The sequence below is a fragment of the Magallana gigas genome, chromosome 4 (genome assembly GCF_963853765.1).
Source record: "Magallana gigas chromosome 4, xbMagGiga1.1, whole genome shotgun sequence".
Classification (NCBI taxonomy): domain Eukaryota; kingdom Metazoa; phylum Mollusca; class Bivalvia; order Ostreida; family Ostreidae; genus Magallana; species Magallana gigas.
In genome coordinates, this window is record NC_088856.1 from 55765938 (window position 1) to 55787735 (window position 21798).

Sequence of the window (21798 nt, forward strand, 5' to 3'; positions counted from 1 at the left end):
GACTAACCAATTTGATTGGTTATTATATTTATAGAAAACCTGTTCTACAGGTATTCTCGTAAGGTACGCACGATTTGGAAAAGAATTGAGTTTTAAGTCATTCGAAGGCTCTCTCTCAGTGCAAGCAGACGTTTCCCCACCCACCCACCCGCCCTCAAAGATAGTCATAAATGTTTGGTTTTATGAAAAATATATATATATATATAAATATTTTGCTAATATGTGTTGGTTTGTTTTTGTAGAGAAAAAGAACACAAGAAAATTGAATTATGTGATTGTATACATGTAATAATTAAACTGCACTTCTGAGAGCGCTTCTGCATGAACTGCACTTCTGAGAGCGCTTCTGCATCTATATACGTGTTGTTATTTATTTCATAAATTATTTATGTTCGTTTGAGTGTTAACGAATAAGAACATAACGTTAATTTTACGGATATTACTGTAATCAGGTCCTGTAAATACCATGCATTGAGCCTATGCAATGTTAGTTACATGTAGTTATAGGCAAGGGTTTTGTATTTAGGGCGGAATTCTACTGAAGTCAGCAAGAATTGGAGCAATATGACCGCTTTTTCTGCAGTTTCTTCCTCTCAAGGCGTAAAACAGTTAATTAATCGGTAAAAAACTGAAAAATGATGTAGTAAATGATTAATACCAAACTGATTAGTTGATGTTTAGCAGAGTTAATAATAATATTCAAATCGATAAAAATCAATTTACTGATATAAACTTGATTTGATTTATATGATAGTGTTGTGTTGTTCATGTACGAGCCGAATATGCACTATGTATTAGACCCTGCCAACTCTTTAGGCAGAATACATGCACAACACTTTTGTTATTATTATGCTGACTGCTGTTTGATTTTCTATCAACAAGTTGCTGTACAATCACAAAAATCAACAAATGTTCGTTATTTCTTAGAAAAATTAGACACGATTGACCTTACCAAGAAACTAGTTGTTTAGCAGACGAAATCTCTTCGATGTTTATTTTGGTAAATTCTTTATCCAGCGTCATTTAAAAATGCGTCTTCGTGATTCTCTAGTACAAATTCTTTGTAAAATGGTTTACTTAATCAATTTGTCCAAAAGTTTACCAGAACCTTTAACCCTGTCAATAACGAGGAGATTTACGAAAAATTGTTTGATGTCAATTGTATGTATCTACGTTTTATATATAGAAAAACCGCATTTGAACCATCGGCTGATGTGGCTTAACAGTAACGCGTTGTGCTATTAAACGTAACGATTTAAGAGTCGTGAGTTCAAAATCCGCTGTCGGCGCTAGTAAGATTTCCTTTAAAAACAGTTGCCGTTCTCTATTTCGGCATAGTATGTTTACGCTACATAAACCCGTTGTATACTATACAAAAATATACAAGTATTGAATGTAGAGAAACAAATTGACAGGAGGCATAATAATATCTGATAGATGTTATTCTACATTCATCAACAGACAACCATGTTACAGCATTACAGTCCATGTGAATTATATACATGTTAAATACATCTACAATGAATATGTTAAAGAACTAGGTTAGTTTTGAGATTAGATTAGATTTGTACAAAACATTTAAAACCTGTCAATATCCACGCTATCTCCATTCTATGGCTGATGTTGATTTGAACGAGACATCCAAATAAGTGAAGTTTGTATCATCATCTAGAACAAGGCATTAATAAGCTTAAAGTTAATATCATATAGTATATTGATGAAGCTACAAATCAACAAAACAAGAGGCACATGGGTCACATATTGCCCACCTAAACTATAGTTCCTGTATAGTTCTATTTCGAAAGGGTTTATAATGAACTGAACTGAACTTTCAAAGAATTATTGTAACACTCTCATATATTTCTCATATATTTCAAGATTTTGCCATACATTTATTGAAACAATATATAAAAAGCCTGCTTTTTTAAACATCTTATCATAAGATCAATGATGCTTGAACTGACCAATATTAATAGCCTAGGCATCAACGCATTAAAGAGATAACAAAACTCTAAAATGAAAAAAAAATAAAAAAAATTAAAGGTTACTGAAAGGCTACTGAAAGGTTAATGTGACCACGGGAATATAAAAATATGATGCTTACAAAGTATAGTAACTACTTCAGGGTTGCACTGTATTTCTTAAAACAATATCTTAAAACATTTATAACATGGTGTCCGTGGGTCACATTTTTAACAATTCAGAATCTACATTATCTTAGGATATTTGCATAGTAATCTAATTAACTGCAGCATTGTAGTCCTTGGTGGACATCTTGTTAAATAGTTTCCCTCTGTATTTCTACGTTAACTTTGAACCACCCTTTGGGCCGAGGTATTGGTACGGGGATCACAATTTTAACAATTCAGAATCTTCATATATACAAGCTTTTTGTAAATATTTGCATATTTGGTGCAGTGGTTCATGAGACAAAGATTTTTGAAGACAATCTTAACTCAACCAATTTTAACTCAGTCTTCACAGTTTCGCAATAATCTCCCGTTTAGAGAAGGTGGTGTCCTTTATTTTAACAATTCATATTTCCCTTCCCATAAGAATGCTTTGTACTAAGTTTGATAAATTTGGGACACTGCTTCTGGAAAAGGAGTAAAAATGTGAAAAGTGTGAAAGATTTGTAATTCAGACTTACCTGTCGGAGCGTCCTGTCTGTCTATATACCTGTAGACACACACCTTGTTGTTGTCTGATCCTACCCAGAGACGGTGAGTGTTGCCATCATAACTCAGGCTCCATGGGTTACCCATCTCTTGTGATTTTGTCAGTAGATGTGACAGGAACTGACCGTCCTTGTCTATCACCTGTACTGTGTGACTGTTATCATCACACACCAGGATGTGTGACAACGCGTCAGTACAGATTCCTAAAGGTTTTAGTCCTAATCCTGATGGATGTCCTGTGTAGGAGAACCGATGTCTTCCTCCACGCTCTGTTACCACTACAGCACTCAATGCGTCAGACACCACGACATCCCCATTGTTGTTCTCTGTTATATACATAGGGTATCTATACAGTTCAAGTCCTTTTTTGTCGTGTCGTATGGTTTGAGTCAATTTTCCCCTCTTGTTGTACCTGAATATCTTGCCTTTTCCTTTAAACTCTGTAATCTCTCTATACATCCCGACCAGTAGATCCCCATTGGACGGGGACCAGTACACACACCATGGTCTCCATTTAGACTCTGTTCTCTCTATAAATTTGGTTCTTGTTTTCATATTCTTTGACAGTTTGTTGATGTTATTATCCTTGTCTATATAAATCAGTTCACTATCACTGTTTACTGTGCACAATCCTATAGCATTACATGAATCCTTCACATGTTGCAGAGGAACACCTGTTGTGTTTGTCAAGATGAGATTGTTTCTATCACTGACCCAGACCTGGTCTGATGTCACACAGGAAATGTGATAAGAACAACGGACACCTGTCACTGTGAGAGATTGATGGTTCTTAGCGCCAGACATCAGTTTCAGCAGATACTTGTTTCCTTTCTGTGGTTTTTCTGTCTCTGTAGTTGGGATGTCACTCAGTGGTTCCATAACATCAGAAGTTGATGGATTAAGGTCTACAAACATTAAACATTTACAGTGACATTGACTCGATTGATTACAAACAACAGATCTTTTATTAACCACTTATTCAGCAATTTGTGTTTATTATAATGTAACTATATAGAACCATCATAAACAGACCATGGAATTTCGGTGGTTATTTCACACAACAATATGATATGTCTGTCTATTTCATTGTCGACTCTTTGATATCAACAACATTTGTTTGACTCTAAAGTTGTCCCTGCATATATTTCATCTGCAATGCAAAGTTTTCTCCATTGCAATTTTAAATTGTTTTGATGCAAAGAATCATAACAAGAGTCCACCGCGTTGTTAAAATGGATCTTTTAATTATGGAGACGTGCACAATAACTAATGAATGGAATGATTTCATGAAGACATAGATATTTATACAAAAAATTGATTGATTACAGATATGCTATATATCTGCATTTTATTCTAAGTAGGGGATGCTTACAATTTATTGATAAATAGATAATTCAATTTATTTAATCAAAGTACCGAAGAACTGATGGGAGTGGATTTTATCGATGTTTATTTATTTTAAAATCAATGATATGTTATTTTGCATGACAAGTACAGGAAGTTTCTAATCTGTATCTGAATTACGCACATTTTTATATTACGAATTTTCGGACTTTTTTGACACAAGAATGTTGATAAAACCCCATATGAATTTAAAGATGGAATAAATTCAATCAAACTATGTATCAGTGTTAGAAATATTTCTGGAAAAATGGATCCAAGCAATTGAACCCCTCGTCTTGTTCAACCAAACGCTCGGCTGTCGCTGTTAATATCCGACAAGCAATTGCAAGGTAGGCTCTATGCTTGTCGGCCGAGCGTAGAGTACTATATTGAACTCTGGCTAAAGAATACATACAACTACAAAAAATGTCGAAATTGTTCGTACCTTTTAAAATCTGACTATTTTCAAGGTATTTATAAACAAGAGGCCCATGGGGCCACATCGCTCACCTGAGCAACAATGGGCGTTCAAAAGATATTGTGTCATATGGTCCCTCGGTAGAAAAACAAAAAATAAATATTGTAAAGCGATCAAAATATATGAGTGCATATAGGTACATTTTTTCATCAACTACTCAGTACTTACTAGTTATTGTATTAAAAAAAATAATAGTTATTGTTTTTTATTTTAAAAACCCTACATGTATAGATGTGAAGAAGAAAATTGCACCTCAATGTGCTCAATTCCTCAAATTAAAAACATTCAAAAATTTTATTTGTCTTCTCCATTATAAGTAAATGACTGTTATTTACCTCGCGTACAAACCAGGATAATTTTCCGATGTGATATTCTTAGGAATAGCGATAATTACTTTATCCCCGCAACAGAAATGTGTCAGAAATATGGAAACTGTTTTAAAGATGTTTTTATTTACTCGTGTCTGAAAAACTATCAAAATTGATGTAGATTTCACATTATTTATTGTATAAAGAGAGGGCCCCAGAGAGTAGATATATACAGAATACTAGTATCATTCTTTTATTTTGTTTGTACAAGTATTTAACATATTCTAATTCATAGAGATTTTCTAATGTTCAACCAAAATTTCAGCGTCAATCGTAGAATTATAAGCAAGATACAGAGCTCACAGTTCGCCTAGGTTTGATTCATATTTTGTTCACATGAGTTTATTACATTCAGCTTATGATTTTTAACTTAGTATTTCCTATTCAGCATTTAAAATGAAAAAACGAATGGCCTTAGATTTTATATTCTTTTATTCACTCAAGACCAGTTCACTGGTATTTGAGGTTCAAAATCAGTTTATCCAAATGTACACAAACACAGTGAAGGATCACATGTACAGTAGGAGTAATAATGACGAAAACATGTTAAGTATACAATACAATAAGATGTTAAAGTTTGTTTCTGAACGAACAGACTTTGAAAATTTTCTTAATAAATATTGACAATTTTTTTACTTTTTTAATCTTTAGTTTTTAAGATCATGTGTACAAACATAGAATTGTGAGAAAATTTCTGTATCTTGCTTATAATTTGAAGCTTAACACTCAAATATGGTTAGTAAATAGAAATTGAAAACAATTAAACACAAGAAACATTCACTATAACAAATAAAGAACACAATTTATTTTTTCGAAATGAATCATATATATACATGTATATACCTACATATTTCCGTCAGCAATGTCAAACTTTATTTAAACTGAATAAACTCAAGAATGACGAGCATCGCAACAAAACCTATTGCATTAATCTACCATTACGCAAAAGATAATGCCGATCGAATTACCGATAGAATGAATTGTATTTCATTATTTTTTGATACATCCGATTTTGCTTAATTTGCGCAGGTAAACAGTTAACTGTTTGATTTACCAAAGTCTCTGTTTGATTTGATACGTAAAAATCACGAAATAATACAGACGATAGTTCCCAGGTTACAAGCAGAAATAATGAAAACGAAACGAAAATCGGAACAAGCTAACACCAACGTCATGTGTGAAAACTGTCAACGCATTGAAATATTTAGCCTGAATTTACTTCACAAAATCGGCAACAATATATTTTGCATGTTTCAAAGATTTCCCTTTATACGCGAACTGTTGCACAACAAGCAAATTCATCATAGTCAGATCGACCCTTTTTCGTATAATGTCATGGCTGCTTTAAACAAAGAACCTCGTTTTAGAAGTATGGAATACGAGTCTAGGTAAAATGGGTATGCAAACCCGGGCCGTGGCAAAATAAAAGCCAAGGCAGATCGACAATCGTCGATTCCAAATACGCATTATTTTGCAGCAATATTTACAGCGAATACAAATATACTAGTCCATCAGATATCCTGAAATTTTAATGAGATTGGCAGATTAATAACTGCCAATCTTTGTTTTGCCCAGACCAAGTCCTGCCTACCAATTTTACCGGATGCCGGATTACCGGATGCCGAACCCGAAGCTATTAAACTGATTGAAACACTCATTTCCTTTATTATTATTTTCGTAATAACTCAGATTTGAAACAGAATTAGCACTTAATTTTTGCAATTTATATTTTCCTTCCCATAAGGATAATTTATGCTAAACTACGTTGAATTGGAATCAGTAGTTCTTGAGAAGAAGATTTTTAAAAATGCACCCCCCTTTTTCTACAGTTTCAAGGTTTTCTCCGCTTTGAATAAAGATCGGACTTTTATTTTTGCAATTTATATTCGCCCTCACATAAGGATGCTTTGTGCCAAATTTGGTTGAAATTGGATAAGCAGTTTTAGAGAAGAAGTTCAAAATGTAAAAAGTTTACAGACGGACAGACAGACAGACGGACAGACAGACGGACAGACGGACGACGGACAAAATGTGATCAGAATAGCTCACTTGAGCTTTCAGCTCAGGTGAGCTAAAAACAAAGGTTTAGCGTACATTACTTCGAGTTTATCAATTATTCTCAAGAACTAAGTCTTGTCAGCGGCGATGATTTGTGCTTTGGTCCAAACACTGTTTCACTTTCGGTTTGCCAGAGTGACTGCATTGGAGAGTTGATTGAAATCAACTCCCAAGAATGATAATAATGATATTCATGCATGTCTAACTTGTAACTACATATTATATGTAACTAGGTACATGTAAACGAGTCTTGATCAGGACATAGGAAATCTTGTCTCTCGTGACCCAACGATGCGGGACACAGTAAATCGTACATTGAGGAAGCTATCGAAGCTACTAATCAAACGCGCCAAAGCTCGTTTTCTGATGTGGTGACGAGCTTTCCTTCACAAAATGACCGATCGTACGACAGCATTAAATCCTTAATTAACTAAATGTATATCAAATATGTGAATTTTACAAAGGGTGACCGCACTTAAGGGCATGCGATGTTTGGGAGAAATAAATTTTAAAGGACGAATGTTTTTTTCAATTGCAAAAATTCAACTTTCAAACTGCAACTCTATGTAATTGCGTAAAATAAAAGCATGTTGTACCAATTTGTTTTCATAGACGGGGGTCATCACAATTTCTTGAATCTCTTATCGATAATGAGGACACCCACATTTTACTGACTTTATACATAGTCAGCGCATGTTTGTCTATTGCTTTCCGTTTAACAGTAGTTGTATATTTGCATTATCCAATTATGTCATAGCGAGATTAATAGACAAACATGCGCTCATGGTTTAAATGAGAAAAAAAAACTGCTTCTTTTTACTTTTGCTTTCTCTGTTATAACCAACGGTTTATACATGTACATGTTCAATTTTATAATTCACCACGGGATTTTTCACCTCAGGTAACTTTTGGAATACAAAATTTTATCACGTGACGTGTAAAGAAACATGTTATGTGCTAACTAGGACAATGTCATCGAACACGCGTACGTTGTCAAACATTGATTTAAAGTCTTTTATACTTACATGGGCGTGGTCTTATTGTGGAAATCATAGTGAATAATAAATGATAAATATGTACCAAAAAGAATAGATAGAGCTATGGTGAAAGAGTGATCACATTAAGTTTTATACATGGCATTGTTATTCATGCTAGTTTAATTTTAGTACCATTTTGATAATGTCAGCTTCACCTCTCATGCATAGTAATATCAACATTAAGTTCGATTTCACAGTCTAAAATCTTAAGTTATATTAAAAATTGACAAAACTCTTTAATAAAATGAACAAAATTGATATTAGTATAAGAAATAAACCCAACAGAAGAACCATAAAAGACATTAAACCCGTTGCTTAGTGCAGTCATCCTATGTTGTATTTTTACACCTCCCTTGTGTGATTACATGTATACGATAGAAAACCCACTTAACAAATTGCGGGACAGTAGATAAAGTGTTTACATTCCGGTTTACACTATGTTGTGTCACTTTTTTCTCATCATCGTGCTTTGTTAAGCATTGTACTGGTCAACTTTTTCTCATCATCGTGCTTTGTTAAGCATTGTACTGGTCAACAGAAGCCGTCCTATTTAAGGAGCAGTGAATTACAGCCTTTTGTACATTTATTTTCGTTGTATTTTTTCATTTCATTACATGTTTTATAAAACTCATGGTTTTTTTCATTTACTATCACATTTACTACCTTTTACGGTTCGTTGATTTTTTTTTAAACACTGTAATATATATTGTCATTCACCATTTTGTTTTGTCATTGCGCACTTATATTTATTGTGTTCTTACTTCTACCCCCATGTTTTTTCTATCACCTCAAACAATATTTCGCTAGTTGTCATATTGAGGTATCATTCTTATTTGAATTCCTTCATTCAGTTGTATGTTTACTACCAGTGGTGTATCTTCCGGTTTTTTATTTTAATATGTCATCATTATCAGAGTATTTTTACAAGAATGTCAGCTGGACCATGTTTCAACTGGTTTACGTTTTACTGATGATATAAGTTGGTCTCATGGTATTAATAATATAGTAAACAATGCATACATAAAAAATGGACTTTTGAAAAAAAAAATAAGTTACCTCTAGGTAAAGAACAAATTTATTAAACACAGAAACTGGCCGGGAACCTCTTGTCAATCGACGTAATAAGGTTAATTTAATAACCATGTTTAAAATTTATACAAAGCAAGTACCTGAGTACTTGAACAACATTATTCCCCCTGTAACAAAAAATATCTCAATGTACCATACAAGAAAAAGAAAGAATTACATTGTTCTTATCAGCATATTGGAACTTGGTAAAAAAAAAATCTTTTGTACCCGACACTTTCGGAAATGGCATTCTCTCAAATTAGAAGCTAGTAAAATAACATCTCAACATATTCTTTTTGTTTTTGAATTATTATCTGCACAGAAGAAACATTAATGAATCAAATAATTGTATATGTGGATCAAAGGAGGATGTACATCACTTTTTCTTGTATGCAAGAATTATCAAAATACAAGAAAACATTTTTATGATTTACTTTTAAATAGGCTTGAAGAAACTATTCTGATTAATTCATATTTGCTTCTTTGGGGTTCTGACAATTTGTCTAACAATACAATCTGCTTCATTTTTTTCAACAGTTTAATACTTATTTTAAGGTGTCTCGACACACCAATGCATTATTTGATGGATCGATGAAGAATTCTCTTTGAGAAATGATTATTAAAAAATGACACCTATATCGGCCTCTGATTATTTTATATGAATTTTTTTGTATTTTTTTTTTATAGAAACCGGAAACATCGTTTTAGCTGCGAACAAGATATATTAGAGCTAAAAATTTGTTATCAATTAATGCACAATACAATTATCTATAAATACATATCAAAATCGGCCAGATAAACTTTGAAATATTTTTGTAAAAAAATATTTATGAAAATGAAAAAAAAGGATTGTAGATATTTTTTAAATCTATGGAAAAAAACTGCAGGTAAACTGTAACTCGCATTTAACAATTGCTGTACAATCATATTTCAACAAGAAATTGAAACCAAATAGTGAAATTAAAGTATAAATGGAAAATTTTAAAATCGAACCGATCCCGATTGTAATTAAACTGATCCCGAACGAAATCACATAAAGTTAGAATGAATCAGAATTTTGCAAAAATTTCAGGTTGTTTAGCTGTAAAATGGTCATTTACTAACTTTATAATTGATATCAATTACTTAGAAAAAAACTGCAGTTTATTTGTAAAATTTCAATTTTAAAATAATTCTGATCGGGATCAGTTTTTTTTTTCAATCGGGATCGGTTCAAATTTGATAAATAGCAATTTTTCCAAAATTTCGCATTTTCATTTCAATTTCTTTGTAAAATATCATTGTTTAGTAAATAGTTTATGTGACTATATGTTATTTCAAAAATTTTATCCATAGATTAATAAGATATTAAAGAATTACAATTTTGATTTTCAGAAATATTTTTTTAATTAAAAAATTAAACACTTGACCAAACGATCTTTGGCATGAATTTATTTATAATTATATTACACATTAATTGACAACAAGTTTTAAGCTCTAATATATTCTGTTTGTCTGCAAAACAGTTTTTCCTATTTCACTGAAAAAATACAAAAAAATTCGTATAAAATTACTGAAAGCCGATATTGATCTCTGTTTTGTGGAATCATGTTTCAAAAAAGATTCTCTATCGATCCATAAAATAAAATTTTGGTGTGTCGAGGAACCTTAAGAGTCTTGCAGATTTAATGATCAAATTTTCTATTTTATTGCTATTTTTATTCTGTACATAAACACTTTTTTAACTATTTATTTACAATTACTTTGCAAATGCATATTAATGAATATACCGATTATAAAGTCAATAACTATAATTATAAAGAAATGTCACTATGACAAAAATTATTGTATATATTGTAAATATTATCATTAGGAGAGGAACATGATGAAAGCCACCTGAAAGAATTCGTTTCCAATATGTTTAAATAAAAAAATGATCCTAATTAAAACAAAAATCTATGTAATTCACAATGATAACTACTCAGACTTACCTGTCAGATCGTCCTGTCTGATGATATACCTGTAGACACACACCATGTTGTTGTCCTCTGATCCGACCCAGAGACGGTGGGTGTTGACATCATAACCCAGGCTGTATGGTAAGAAAATTCCTGATGGTCTTATCAGTAGATGTGACAGGAACTGACCGTCCTTGTCTATCATCTGTACTGTGTGGGTTACACCATCACACACCAGAATATGTGACAGCGCGTCAGTACATATTCCATACGGTTGTAGTACTGATGCTAATGGATTCCTTTCGTAGGAGAAACGATGTCTTCCTCCACGTTCTGTCACAACTACCGCTCTAAATACAGACACCACGACATCCCCATTGTAGTTGTCTGTTATATATTTAGGTGCGTTATACAGTCGCCAAACTTTGTAGTCGTGCTGTATGGTCTGTGTCAGATGTCCGCACTGGTTGTACCGGGTTACCTTGCTTCTTTTGTTACTAGGGTTCCACATCCCGACCAATAGATCCCCAGTAGATGGGGACCAGTACACACACCGTGGTCTCCATGTTATGTCTGTTTTCTCTATAAATGTGGTGGTTGTTTTCATATCCTTTGACAGTTTGTTGATGTTATCATTCTTATTTATATAGATCAGTTCACGCTTACTGTTCACTGTGTGTAATCCATTACCATTAATTAAATCACAGTCACATAAATCCTCAACACGATGTAGAGGAACACCTGTTGTGTTTGTCAAGATGAGATTGCCTTCATAATCACTGACCCAGACCCGGTCTGATGTCACACAGGAAATGTGTAAACACCGATCAGCTTGTGTCACTTTGAGAGATTTATGGAACTCAGCACCAGACGTCAGTTTCAGCAGACACTCGTTTTCTACGCGTCGGTTTCCTCTCTCAGTGATTTGGATCATACTTAGTGAATATATCACATCCTCCTTGTTAAGTGACTCAGTCATGGAGAGCTGGCTGGTGTGGAGTGTAGGATGTATCTGGGGAAGGGCTGTCTTTATGGAGGAGAGGAATTGTAGCGGTCTGATTACTCTCCTCTGTTCATATATGTATACATATCTCTGTAGGCAGACAATGTGTCTGCTCATTTCTATCATCTGTTTTAAACACCTGTGCTTGAAATCGAAGCAACAAAACACATTGTTCAATAGATCATATAGCACATAGTCAATGAGATCTCTCAGTTTCTGGGCCTTTGTTAACATCTCTGATTGATAGCGGGAGAATTCTGTGCGACAGGTTTTGATATCATCTGTGATTCCTGGCAGGAGAACAGGTCTGTAAAAGAGAGCCTCACTTCTGATGGTGTGAATGGTTCCTCTGTGTTGTTGTCGCTTTGTTTTATAAACTCCTTGTATGCTGAGAACATTGTGCTTACTTTGTCCAAAGCAAGAATCACACACAGGAACTTGACAAGGTTCACAGTACTTTATATAATCATTGCTTGGATGTTTCACACACATCTCTTGTTTTGGGATATTGTTGATTTTCTCATGATGTGACACAACATAATGGTCTATTGTTTTAAGAGTTTTTACATGATATTCTGTACACCTCTGGCACAGATCACATGGACACGATTCACAATAGTACTCTCTGTCCCCCGGACACTTAGAACACTGATTTACTCTGTATGTTGTGCTTGCAGGTTTCATGATGTGGGGGTATAGATCTTTTCAAATCATAATCTACTCAATGAAAAAAGAAAATCTTAGGTCAATTGATGTCAATTATGAAAACTACCTTTTTACAAAACTGTTTTAAAGACATGATATCAAATTTAAAAGTAATAATATACATATTTTCTCTAAATAAATAAATGATAGTTTATCATTCTGGTCCAGACTATAGAAAGAGTCAACCACTCCAAAACGATACCAACAACAAGAGGCACATAGGCCACATCGCTCACCTGAGGAACAATAGGTATGATAAAAACAGCTTTATGGAGTCATAATGCAAAATATCTGGACAATGTACAATAATATATGTACATGTAAATCCTGTTTAAATAAAATCCATTTTTCCCCTTATAATCATTAGTCCCTTTTCTAACAGAATGATTTTATAGTCATATCACTTGTTGAGTATTGCAGTTTTTAAAAAGATCCTTAACAATTGTTAATATCTGGGATATAAACCTACAATAAACACTGAACCTTCTTGTGAGGCCGAAAAATTTTCCTTGGGCCAAAGTCTTAACAATTATATAGAATCATCTGGCTGATTAGTTTCTAAAAAGATTTTTAAAGACTTACTCTCTATATTCCTATGTAAAACTTTGACCCCCTCCCCATTGTGGCCCCACCCTACCCCTGGGGATCATGATTTTCACAACTTTAAATCTACACTACCTGAGGATACTTCCACATAAGTTTCAGCTTTCCTGGCTGATTAGTTTTTGAGAAGAAGATTTTTAAAGATTTACTCTCTATATTCCTATGTTAAACTTTGACCCCCATTGTGGCCTCACCCTACCACCGGGGATCATGATCTACACTACCTGAGGATGCTTCCACACAAGTTTCAGCTTTCCTGGTCTTATGGTTCGTGAGAAGAAGATTTTTGAAAATTTCTCAAAAATTGTCATAAATTCCTAATTATCTCCCTTTGCAAAAAGGCGTGGTCCTTAATTTTCACAACTTTGAATTCCCTTAGGCTAAGGATGCTCTATGCAAAGTTTGATTGAAATTGGTCTGGTGGGTCTTGAGAAAATGTTGAAAATGTGAAAAGTTTACGGACAGACGGACAGACGGACGACATACAAAATGTGATCAGAAAAGTTCGCTTGAGCTTTCAGCTCAGGTGAGCTAAAAGCATGCACACGTTGCAAAAATCAACCATTACGTAGAGATCGTACCAAATTACAATACATGCACCAACATAATGAATAGTATTTTACAATATGTTGTTAGTGCATCAGATTTTGCGCAGGTACATGTAAACAATCAGCTGACTGATTTACCGGTATGCACGTAAAAATTTTAAATTCTAAAATAAAGACGTCTTCTCAAATTAAAATAAAAAGAAACTAAACATGCTAAACGAAAATCAAAACAAGCGAAAACCACCATTATAAATGAAGATGTCAACATATTGAAATATTTAACCTCAATTTACTTCACATAAATAGCACAAACATATTTTGGATGTTTCAAATATTCCCTTTGCACGTAAACTGTTGCACAACAAGCAAATTCATCTCCGTTAAAGATGGCTGCTTCTAACATAGACTGGTCCTCTAAACTGGTTTTCAATATATGAAATATCGAGCCCGAAGTTAAATTGAATAACCCCCATTCTCTCTGTCTTATTATTATTTTCGTACATGACTCAAATTTGAAACAGAATTAGCCCTTAATTTTTGCAATTTATATTATCCTTCCCATAAAGATGATTTTTGCTAGATTTCTTTAAAATGCACCTCCCTTTTTCTACAGTTTCGAGGTTTTCTCCGCTTTTAATGAAGATCGGTCTTTCATTTCTGCAATTTATATTTGCCTTCCCATAAGGATGCTTTGTGCCAAATTGTGTTCAAATTCGCCAAGCAGTTTTAGAGAAGTTCAAAATGTAAAATGTGTACAGACGGACGGACGGAAGACGGACAGAATGTGATCAGAATAGCTCACTTGAGCTTTCAGCTCAGGCGAAAGCTCAGGTGAGCTAAAAACAAATCGGTTTGGTACTTACATGTATGCAGTATAATCAACTCATGGTGTATAAAAAAAATTATGTGCTTTATCAATAATGATAATTACGTATTTTTAATACAATGTTAACATATTAGTGATGAATTCACTTCCTATACGCCAAAGGTGTCACGGGCAGTAAGTAAAGTAAGTAATTCACTTGTGTAGAAACCCATCATAAGATTGCAAACAAATTATTTCTTACAAATTACTACATACAAGTATAGTTCCGGAAAAAATAGTTTAATGATAATATATACATGTATAACAGAACTAATACAAACTAATTCAATTAAAGTACTCAAAATACAGATATCCGATTTGATGTGTATATAAGAGACTAAAGGACACATTGGATTAACTGAGTTTGTTTATAACGCATGTTTATACATATTTAAATTAATATCGTAAATTCAATCAATCATGGGAGGGTCAAGTAGTGAACATCCTAGCTAAGATTAACGGTTGCGTAGAAACGCTCTCAAAACAAAACTCTTAAATTCTTTCCCTACATATTTTTAATATGTTTATCAATAAGAAGTATGATGTGTATAGCACACAATACTTGATTGAAAAGTATACCTATAAAAATTGAAACTGGATAGAAACGGTTTCCGAAAAAAGTAGGTACACATTGTGGATATTCTGTTAAGAAACATAAGCTGTTTAGATAGTATTTAGGAATTTTTAATTACATAAGGTGTCATCAAATTAATAAGATTAGAAGAAAAAAACCAATAATGTTTACCAAAAATATTGTGTAACAAGGAACTAATATCAAAAATTTTTGTTTAGTCAATGAAATATATTTAAGGTGGTATGGAACATCCGTCGACATTTACATTAACGTGGATAACAAGACATTAAAATCAAAATACTTTAATTGATGTTAAATTTACAAATTTTACAATATTTGACCTAAAGTTACGTTTAAAAATGTTTAGAAAAGGGGAAAATTATAAAAGCCCCAGCGGGATTCGAATTATGACTAACAGATTTGTAGTGAACGTTTTAACTCGTTGCTCTACGCTGTTAGGTAACAATGTTTAGAGTAGGTCACGATATGGAAGTGTCTTATACTACCTTAAATATTGTCTATTACTTCTGACGAACATAAACCTGCATGTCAATATTTTACGACTCTTACAACCACAACATCAAAATTTAGACTAGCTGCAGGTCTGTAGCTCCGGGTCTGAAAAAATTCGGATGTACGACCTGGGGGCTACAGTGCCTCCCATAGTAGAAATCTGCAATTTACAATGCACAAAAAATTGCGCTAGGTTTGGACCGATTCGTCTTATTTCCGAGCATATTCTGTACAGATATTTGATTCCAAAAAAAATAAAAAATAAAAAATGATATTCTTTTAAACACCATTACCAGTCCCGTAAACTGAAGTAGCTAGTCCACCTAAAAATTAAAAACAAAAATTTCGATTTTAAACATTGATTTCTAGGCAGAATGATCCATCATTTGGGAAGAATTGCCATCCGTTTAACCAAATGTCACAAAATATAGAAGATTTTGATGCTTAAATATACCCAAACACTCAAAAAGTACATGTATATTACCCGGAGAGCGAATCAAGAAAGATAACTCCGTAGTGCATTTCGAGCGCGATCTGAATAAGGCACATATTTATATATTTTAAAAAAATCTATATTCCATGTTTGGAACAATTTATACAGAAAGAATTAATTAATATGAGTTTATATCGCAAATGTCATAAGATCTGTCTTTATTTCTCAGCAGTGAATAATGCTATCTATATATATTCACAAAAATACAAAGATGTCTCCGATCCCAACCAAGACAAAATTTTGTAAAATTCCGCGCACGTTTTCGCAACTCAATGGGAACTCAGCTTATGCTTGGAAAAATCAGTAGTAGTAGTATTAACTACCAGGAAGTGCAACTTTCCCCAACTACTTATATATAAATGAGAATCGATAAAAAAAAATCGAGTTTACCATACTTCCTATATTAAGTTCATTTTCATCAATATACTCTTATTTATCGAATTATTACTTATCTCAAGGATGGGAATATGTAACGGAAGTGTAATTTTACTTACTCACTTATTGACTTTACCATTTACCATTGTTTACATAACAGAAGAAATTCGAATCACAATGGCTGTCAGGTAACAAACACGAGTTATCTTTCTTACCATAAAATGGACACAGACCACAATTATTTTTCCCTCTTATTCCTTTATACAAAAATAAATCATATAAAAAATTCCACCGGCTCAAATGAGTTCAAACACAGCATACCTATAGAATGACACTAGTCCAACAACATATCCAAACTACAGGAAAATCAATCGAGAGGGGACTGAGATATGGCCCCTAAAATAACCCCTACCATGAAAAATTCACTTTCACTTTGGAATTTGTGTAAACATTGGCCTCTTTACACCCTTTCTATTGCGCCTGTAAAGATAATTTTTCTAAATTTTTTCCTGCCTGTATTTTTTTTTAAACCTTCTTCTTTCCATCCATGCCATAAAAGGAACCAAATTCGACCATTTAGTACAGTGAGGTCGCCTTTATCGAATCACTAAGTAAATTCGCGTTGATAGTACGTAACCAAGCCCGAGTTAAATTCATAATACAACATTGTTTTATTGTACCATACTTGACTCATAACATCATATATTTCTTTCTCAACAACCAATGATTAAACAAAAATTATCGCTGTACTTTGATGAACGATGTTTTCTCCTTTAGCGGATCATTTTCTCCATTACCGAATCACGTGATATACAGCTGATTAGTTTTTGTTAGGGACAGTGTCGAAATATTTTTTTTAAGTTTTAATATGCTTTAAAGCATGAATAAGCAAAATGGAAATGCTAATATTTTTTTTATATTTTGAGTTAAGTGTTCATTCTATTGAAACCGACAATTCATGAAAAAAGAACAATGAATTCAAAGGTAAAAAAAAATGACTGCATGATTTGTAAACTTTAATCCACCAATTTATTAAAAATCAATTAGTTTTTAGTCATTGTAAGTCATCAATATTGTCAATTTTATGAGATACGTGTATATGAATATCTTTTCATGAAATTACAAAGAAATATACAATGGCATGTAAATGGATCAAGAAAAAAAACGAAATACGACATGTACGAGGGTTTGCCAAAAATTGCATAGACAAGTGACGTTATTCAGTTCATAGAACTCACAGAATGATGAAGTTTGTGTCGCAACGGGTTTAAGTTATTTGCATTGAAATTATGTGTCAACATTGATTGTATCAGATTGGGTTTTTATAACATATACTACATCATAAATTTTTAATGCAGCGCAACGACACTTAAAAAAAATAAAATAAACATATAAAAACTTGAAGAATATCGTGAGGAAAATAACTCACGAATAAAAAATTTAAAAAAAAAAAAGAAGAAAAAAATGAATTTACATTTCTGCATTTTTTTTTATTTATTAAAAAAAAAATAGCCATTCCGAATTTTTTAAAGATTTTTTAGCACGTACGTTAGAAAGGTTGAAATTTGAATATATACACACGGTAACTAATTATAAAAAAAGGTTTTAAAAGATCTAGAAGCATATCCAAGGGCGATTTTAAAGTAAACAAATTAAAATACACAAAATTGCCTAAAAATGTGTTTAGTGATTGTATAATTAAGCAACCAAAAAAAAGAAAACAAACAAAAACAGGACCCAGTTTTGACATCCAGCAATAAAAAAAGAAGACCCCCACCGATAGAAATGGAAGAACAAATACCAGGAAGATAGACGTTTTGAATCGGCGATCATTTGTACTATGAAATATTTTAAAACAAATCTAGAAATGTATAGTGAATGACTGAATGTGCAAACTGGATGGGTGTTCAAGGAAAATAAATAAATATATGTATGGAATCAGCGATCGTTTGTACTTATGAAAATTTTTTAAAACAAAAATAAAAAAGTATAGTGAATCTGCAAACTGGATCCATGTTCAAGGAAATTAATTTTTTTAGGAAATAAACTACTAAATGACATCGAATACGAATAACTTTAATTTGAAAGGCATGGGTTTTTAAATCAATAAATATCCGTATTAATTAATACAGGGAATTGGGGAAACCAAACTATGGTTGAAATCATAATCGAATGGAAAAATGTTCTAGAAAATGGGAACGAGATGTGTTTTTAAAATCTTTTATTGTTGTTTCTGGGTTTTTTTTATTGAAGCAGATGTGCAAATAATCGTAGCGGTATCAATTAATTTTGACATGATCCCTCCGATGACCCCCCCCATCTCAGTGATTCGTTATTGGAGCCCTGACTACCAACAACATTATAGCCAATATAATTATTCTCTGATTAAGAAATTGTTTGACCCTTTCAGTGCTTGTAGACAGATAATTTTATTAAACATCTATACCAAATATGCTTACATACAATGAGCCGTTCACATCAGAGCTCAACCGAAAAGTGAAAGTAGTGAGCTGCACGCATGCTTTTTGTCTGCGTCTTCAAAAAGCTTGTTCATGTTTGTTTAGAAATTACGACATAAAACAAGATAAAATTTAATAATTTCATGATAAATTATTTAAATAAGAAAATTCTACATGACAGGATATGTTAAGTTAAGTATTGAACCTTTAATAGAAAAATACAGAATTGTTTATCTGAAAGTGATTCGGTAATGGAGACGATTCGTTAATGGCAACCTCACTGTACCCCTAGGAATTTTTGAAATAATACATACATTTTTAGAATGGAACTACTTGCGTGGTCAATGAGCACGGAGTACAAATAGTGGTATGTGACCTAAATGGCGTTAGCTGGACTAGCTAACTGAAGGTGTCACTACAGTATTTCACTGAAGGTTCACGTCAAAACATGGCTGATGTAAAATAGTTCCCGAATTTTCCTTTGAATTTGGGGCGTTTCCGTACAAGACAGGAGCTGATTTTTTTATTGAGATGAAAAACAATGTGTAAGAGGTCTAACTATCCCAGTTTTGTAATAATGCGAGGTCATTTGAATTTTTGATGCGTGTTGTTTCCGGAGGGGGGTAAAAAGGCCCGGGCTTGATTTTCAAGCACATGTGTAACTTCGAGGTAAACAAAGTCTCACGCCTTGCTGGATGCACGTGTGTATTTTGCTAGAAAATTGTAAATGAAGCGTTGTTTGAAAAGATGTCAAGAGGATTTTTTCCAGAAGTTCGTTTTGAATTTTTAATCTGTATGTAAAGTTGTGCAATTTTGGTAAGAACATATAGTAAAATTTAATACTGTAGTGCAACCTGCAGAGGTCCAGTATGTTTACATGTAAAAATGGTGACTCTCGATCTCGACGTAAATTTAAATAGACAGTACGGCGCATCTTATCAAAAAAATTTCTGATCAGGTTCGGTATTTTTGTACTACTTTTGAATGTATAAACTTTCAGAAAATACAAAGTTCCCCATTAAATAAATCTAATTATTTCATTAAATTTAAAAATTACGTATAACCTATCACATAAATACATCGCACGTGTTACGGGGTCAGCCTTCTATACTATTACGCATGCGTATTTACTGTAAACAAAACACATGCAGGGCTCGCGAAGATTCTTCTGTACATGTTTGTTGATAAAAATATGTCTTTTCTACTTCTCCAAGGTAATAGTTGTTCAAAGTTTTTAAAATAACCACAATTATTATTTTGTAAGCATGTATTTTGCGTGCTTATCATAGGAGTTGACTACAAGCTTAATTTATTTTTGTAAGTGAGGCCCCTTGAGGGGTTATTTGACTCATTTATGTCTGTTCATTTTAAAATGAACCGAAATTGGAAATTTACCTCGTATACCATGATGATCGGGGTCGGGCGAATATCTTGTAGTTTTCAGCACGTGTCAATTACTGTCAATCAAAATCCACGTGATACAAATAAACGATATAAGATTATTTCCGGTTTGTGCGACTCTTAAATTTCCGGAAGCTCATAATTACATTAATTAGGTACGTGAAAGGGATTTTTATCTATTTCAACTGTTACAATCAACGTTATTTCTTATTTCGTAACGAAACAATGGGTAAATCTGAAGTTATTCACACATGTGTTTTCAGCTGTACTGTCTCTTTAACATAATTCATCTTTCAAGGTAGGGAACCGTGTTTTGGGGAAAGTCTGAGGCAAATAAAGAGACGATACCAGTAGAAAATTGCATGAATAACTTAATGGTACTAATTTTGTTCACAGAATTTGTGTGTAAATAAGGTAAATCAGTCCAAAACTAGCGCAGATTTTTGTGCGCCGTAAATTGCAGATTTTTACTATGGGAGGCACTGTAGCTCCCAGGTCGTCCATCTGAAATTTTTCAGACCTGGGAGCCAAGACATGCAGCTAAATTTAGACGTGCGTAGGTCTACGAGTATCGTTACCCTCGCCCATCAGTATGTAGATATGGCCATAGATTCACACCTGGCATTCCGCAGTTGTCGAGGACGGTCTAAACTATAAGTTTTCCTTGTGTACAAAACCAGGCCATGATAAGGACCAATGAATCTTCCAACATATTTAAAACTATTTCACATTTCCTACAATACTTTTGGACATTGCAAAATTTAATGGATAAAAAATGTATTTAAACTGTATAGAGTTTCACCTTGTGTGCAATAAAAGTATAATTTGTGAATGAATGATTATTTATTTTAATGATTGGTTGTCTTTAGACACGTCCCAGGAAATTACACTTCTGTAGCTATGTGTGTTAACGTACTTGACCTCCCCCCACCCCTGTCAAGTACGTTAAAACACAAAGCTACAGAAGTGTGGTGGGGACACTATCCTTCCCTGCTTTCCCCGGCCCGGACCTTATCATGACTCGTTCCTACTAATTAAAATGTATGAACAAAAGTCTATACACTGGTGCACAATCGATGTATTGAGAGTGAAAAACGCCTTACAATAATGAAAACAAAATCTATTTCGCGATTCCTCTGACTCTATGTATATCTGTGACATATTCGCACATGCCTTAATTTGAAAGCGGACGTTAGAGACAAAGAAATAAAACGACATTTTCAGAAAATTGTATATATGTACCAATCGAATA

The 21798-nt window shown here is 33.2% G+C and overlaps 1 protein-coding gene across 1 annotated transcript; it reads right to left on the reverse strand.

Annotated features, from left to right (window-relative positions):
- Nucleotides 1-976: 976 nt before the first annotated feature.
- LOC136274981 (uncharacterized) lies at nucleotides 977-12723 on the reverse strand. The gene is made up of 3 exons (XM_066083119.1): nucleotides 11041-12723; nucleotides 2651-3583; nucleotides 977-1668 (listed from the first exon to the last, which is right to left on the reverse strand). The coding sequence occupies exons 1-3, from the start codon at nucleotides 12692-12694 to the stop codon at nucleotides 1601-1603; spliced, it is 2655 nt and encodes an 884-aa protein (XP_065939191.1). The 5' UTR covers nucleotides 12695-12723; the 3' UTR covers nucleotides 977-1600.
- Between the last annotated feature and the right edge of the window lie 9075 nt (nucleotides 12724-21798).

Excerpts from the sequence above, each read along its gene's own strand:
- LOC136274981 (XM_066083119.1), bottom strand. The coding sequence starts at position 12,694 with ATGAAACCTGCAAGCACAACATACAGAGTAAATCAGTGTTCTAAGTGT. Across the intron at positions 3,584-11,040 it reads CAGACAGGACGATCTGACAG|ACCTTAATCCATCAACTTCT; the intron begins GTAAGTCTGAGT and ends TAATGTTTGTAG. Across the intron at positions 1,669-2,650 it reads CAGACAGGACGCTCCGACAG|ATGATGATACAAACTTCACT; the intron begins GTAAGTCTGAAT and ends GCCTTGTTCTAG.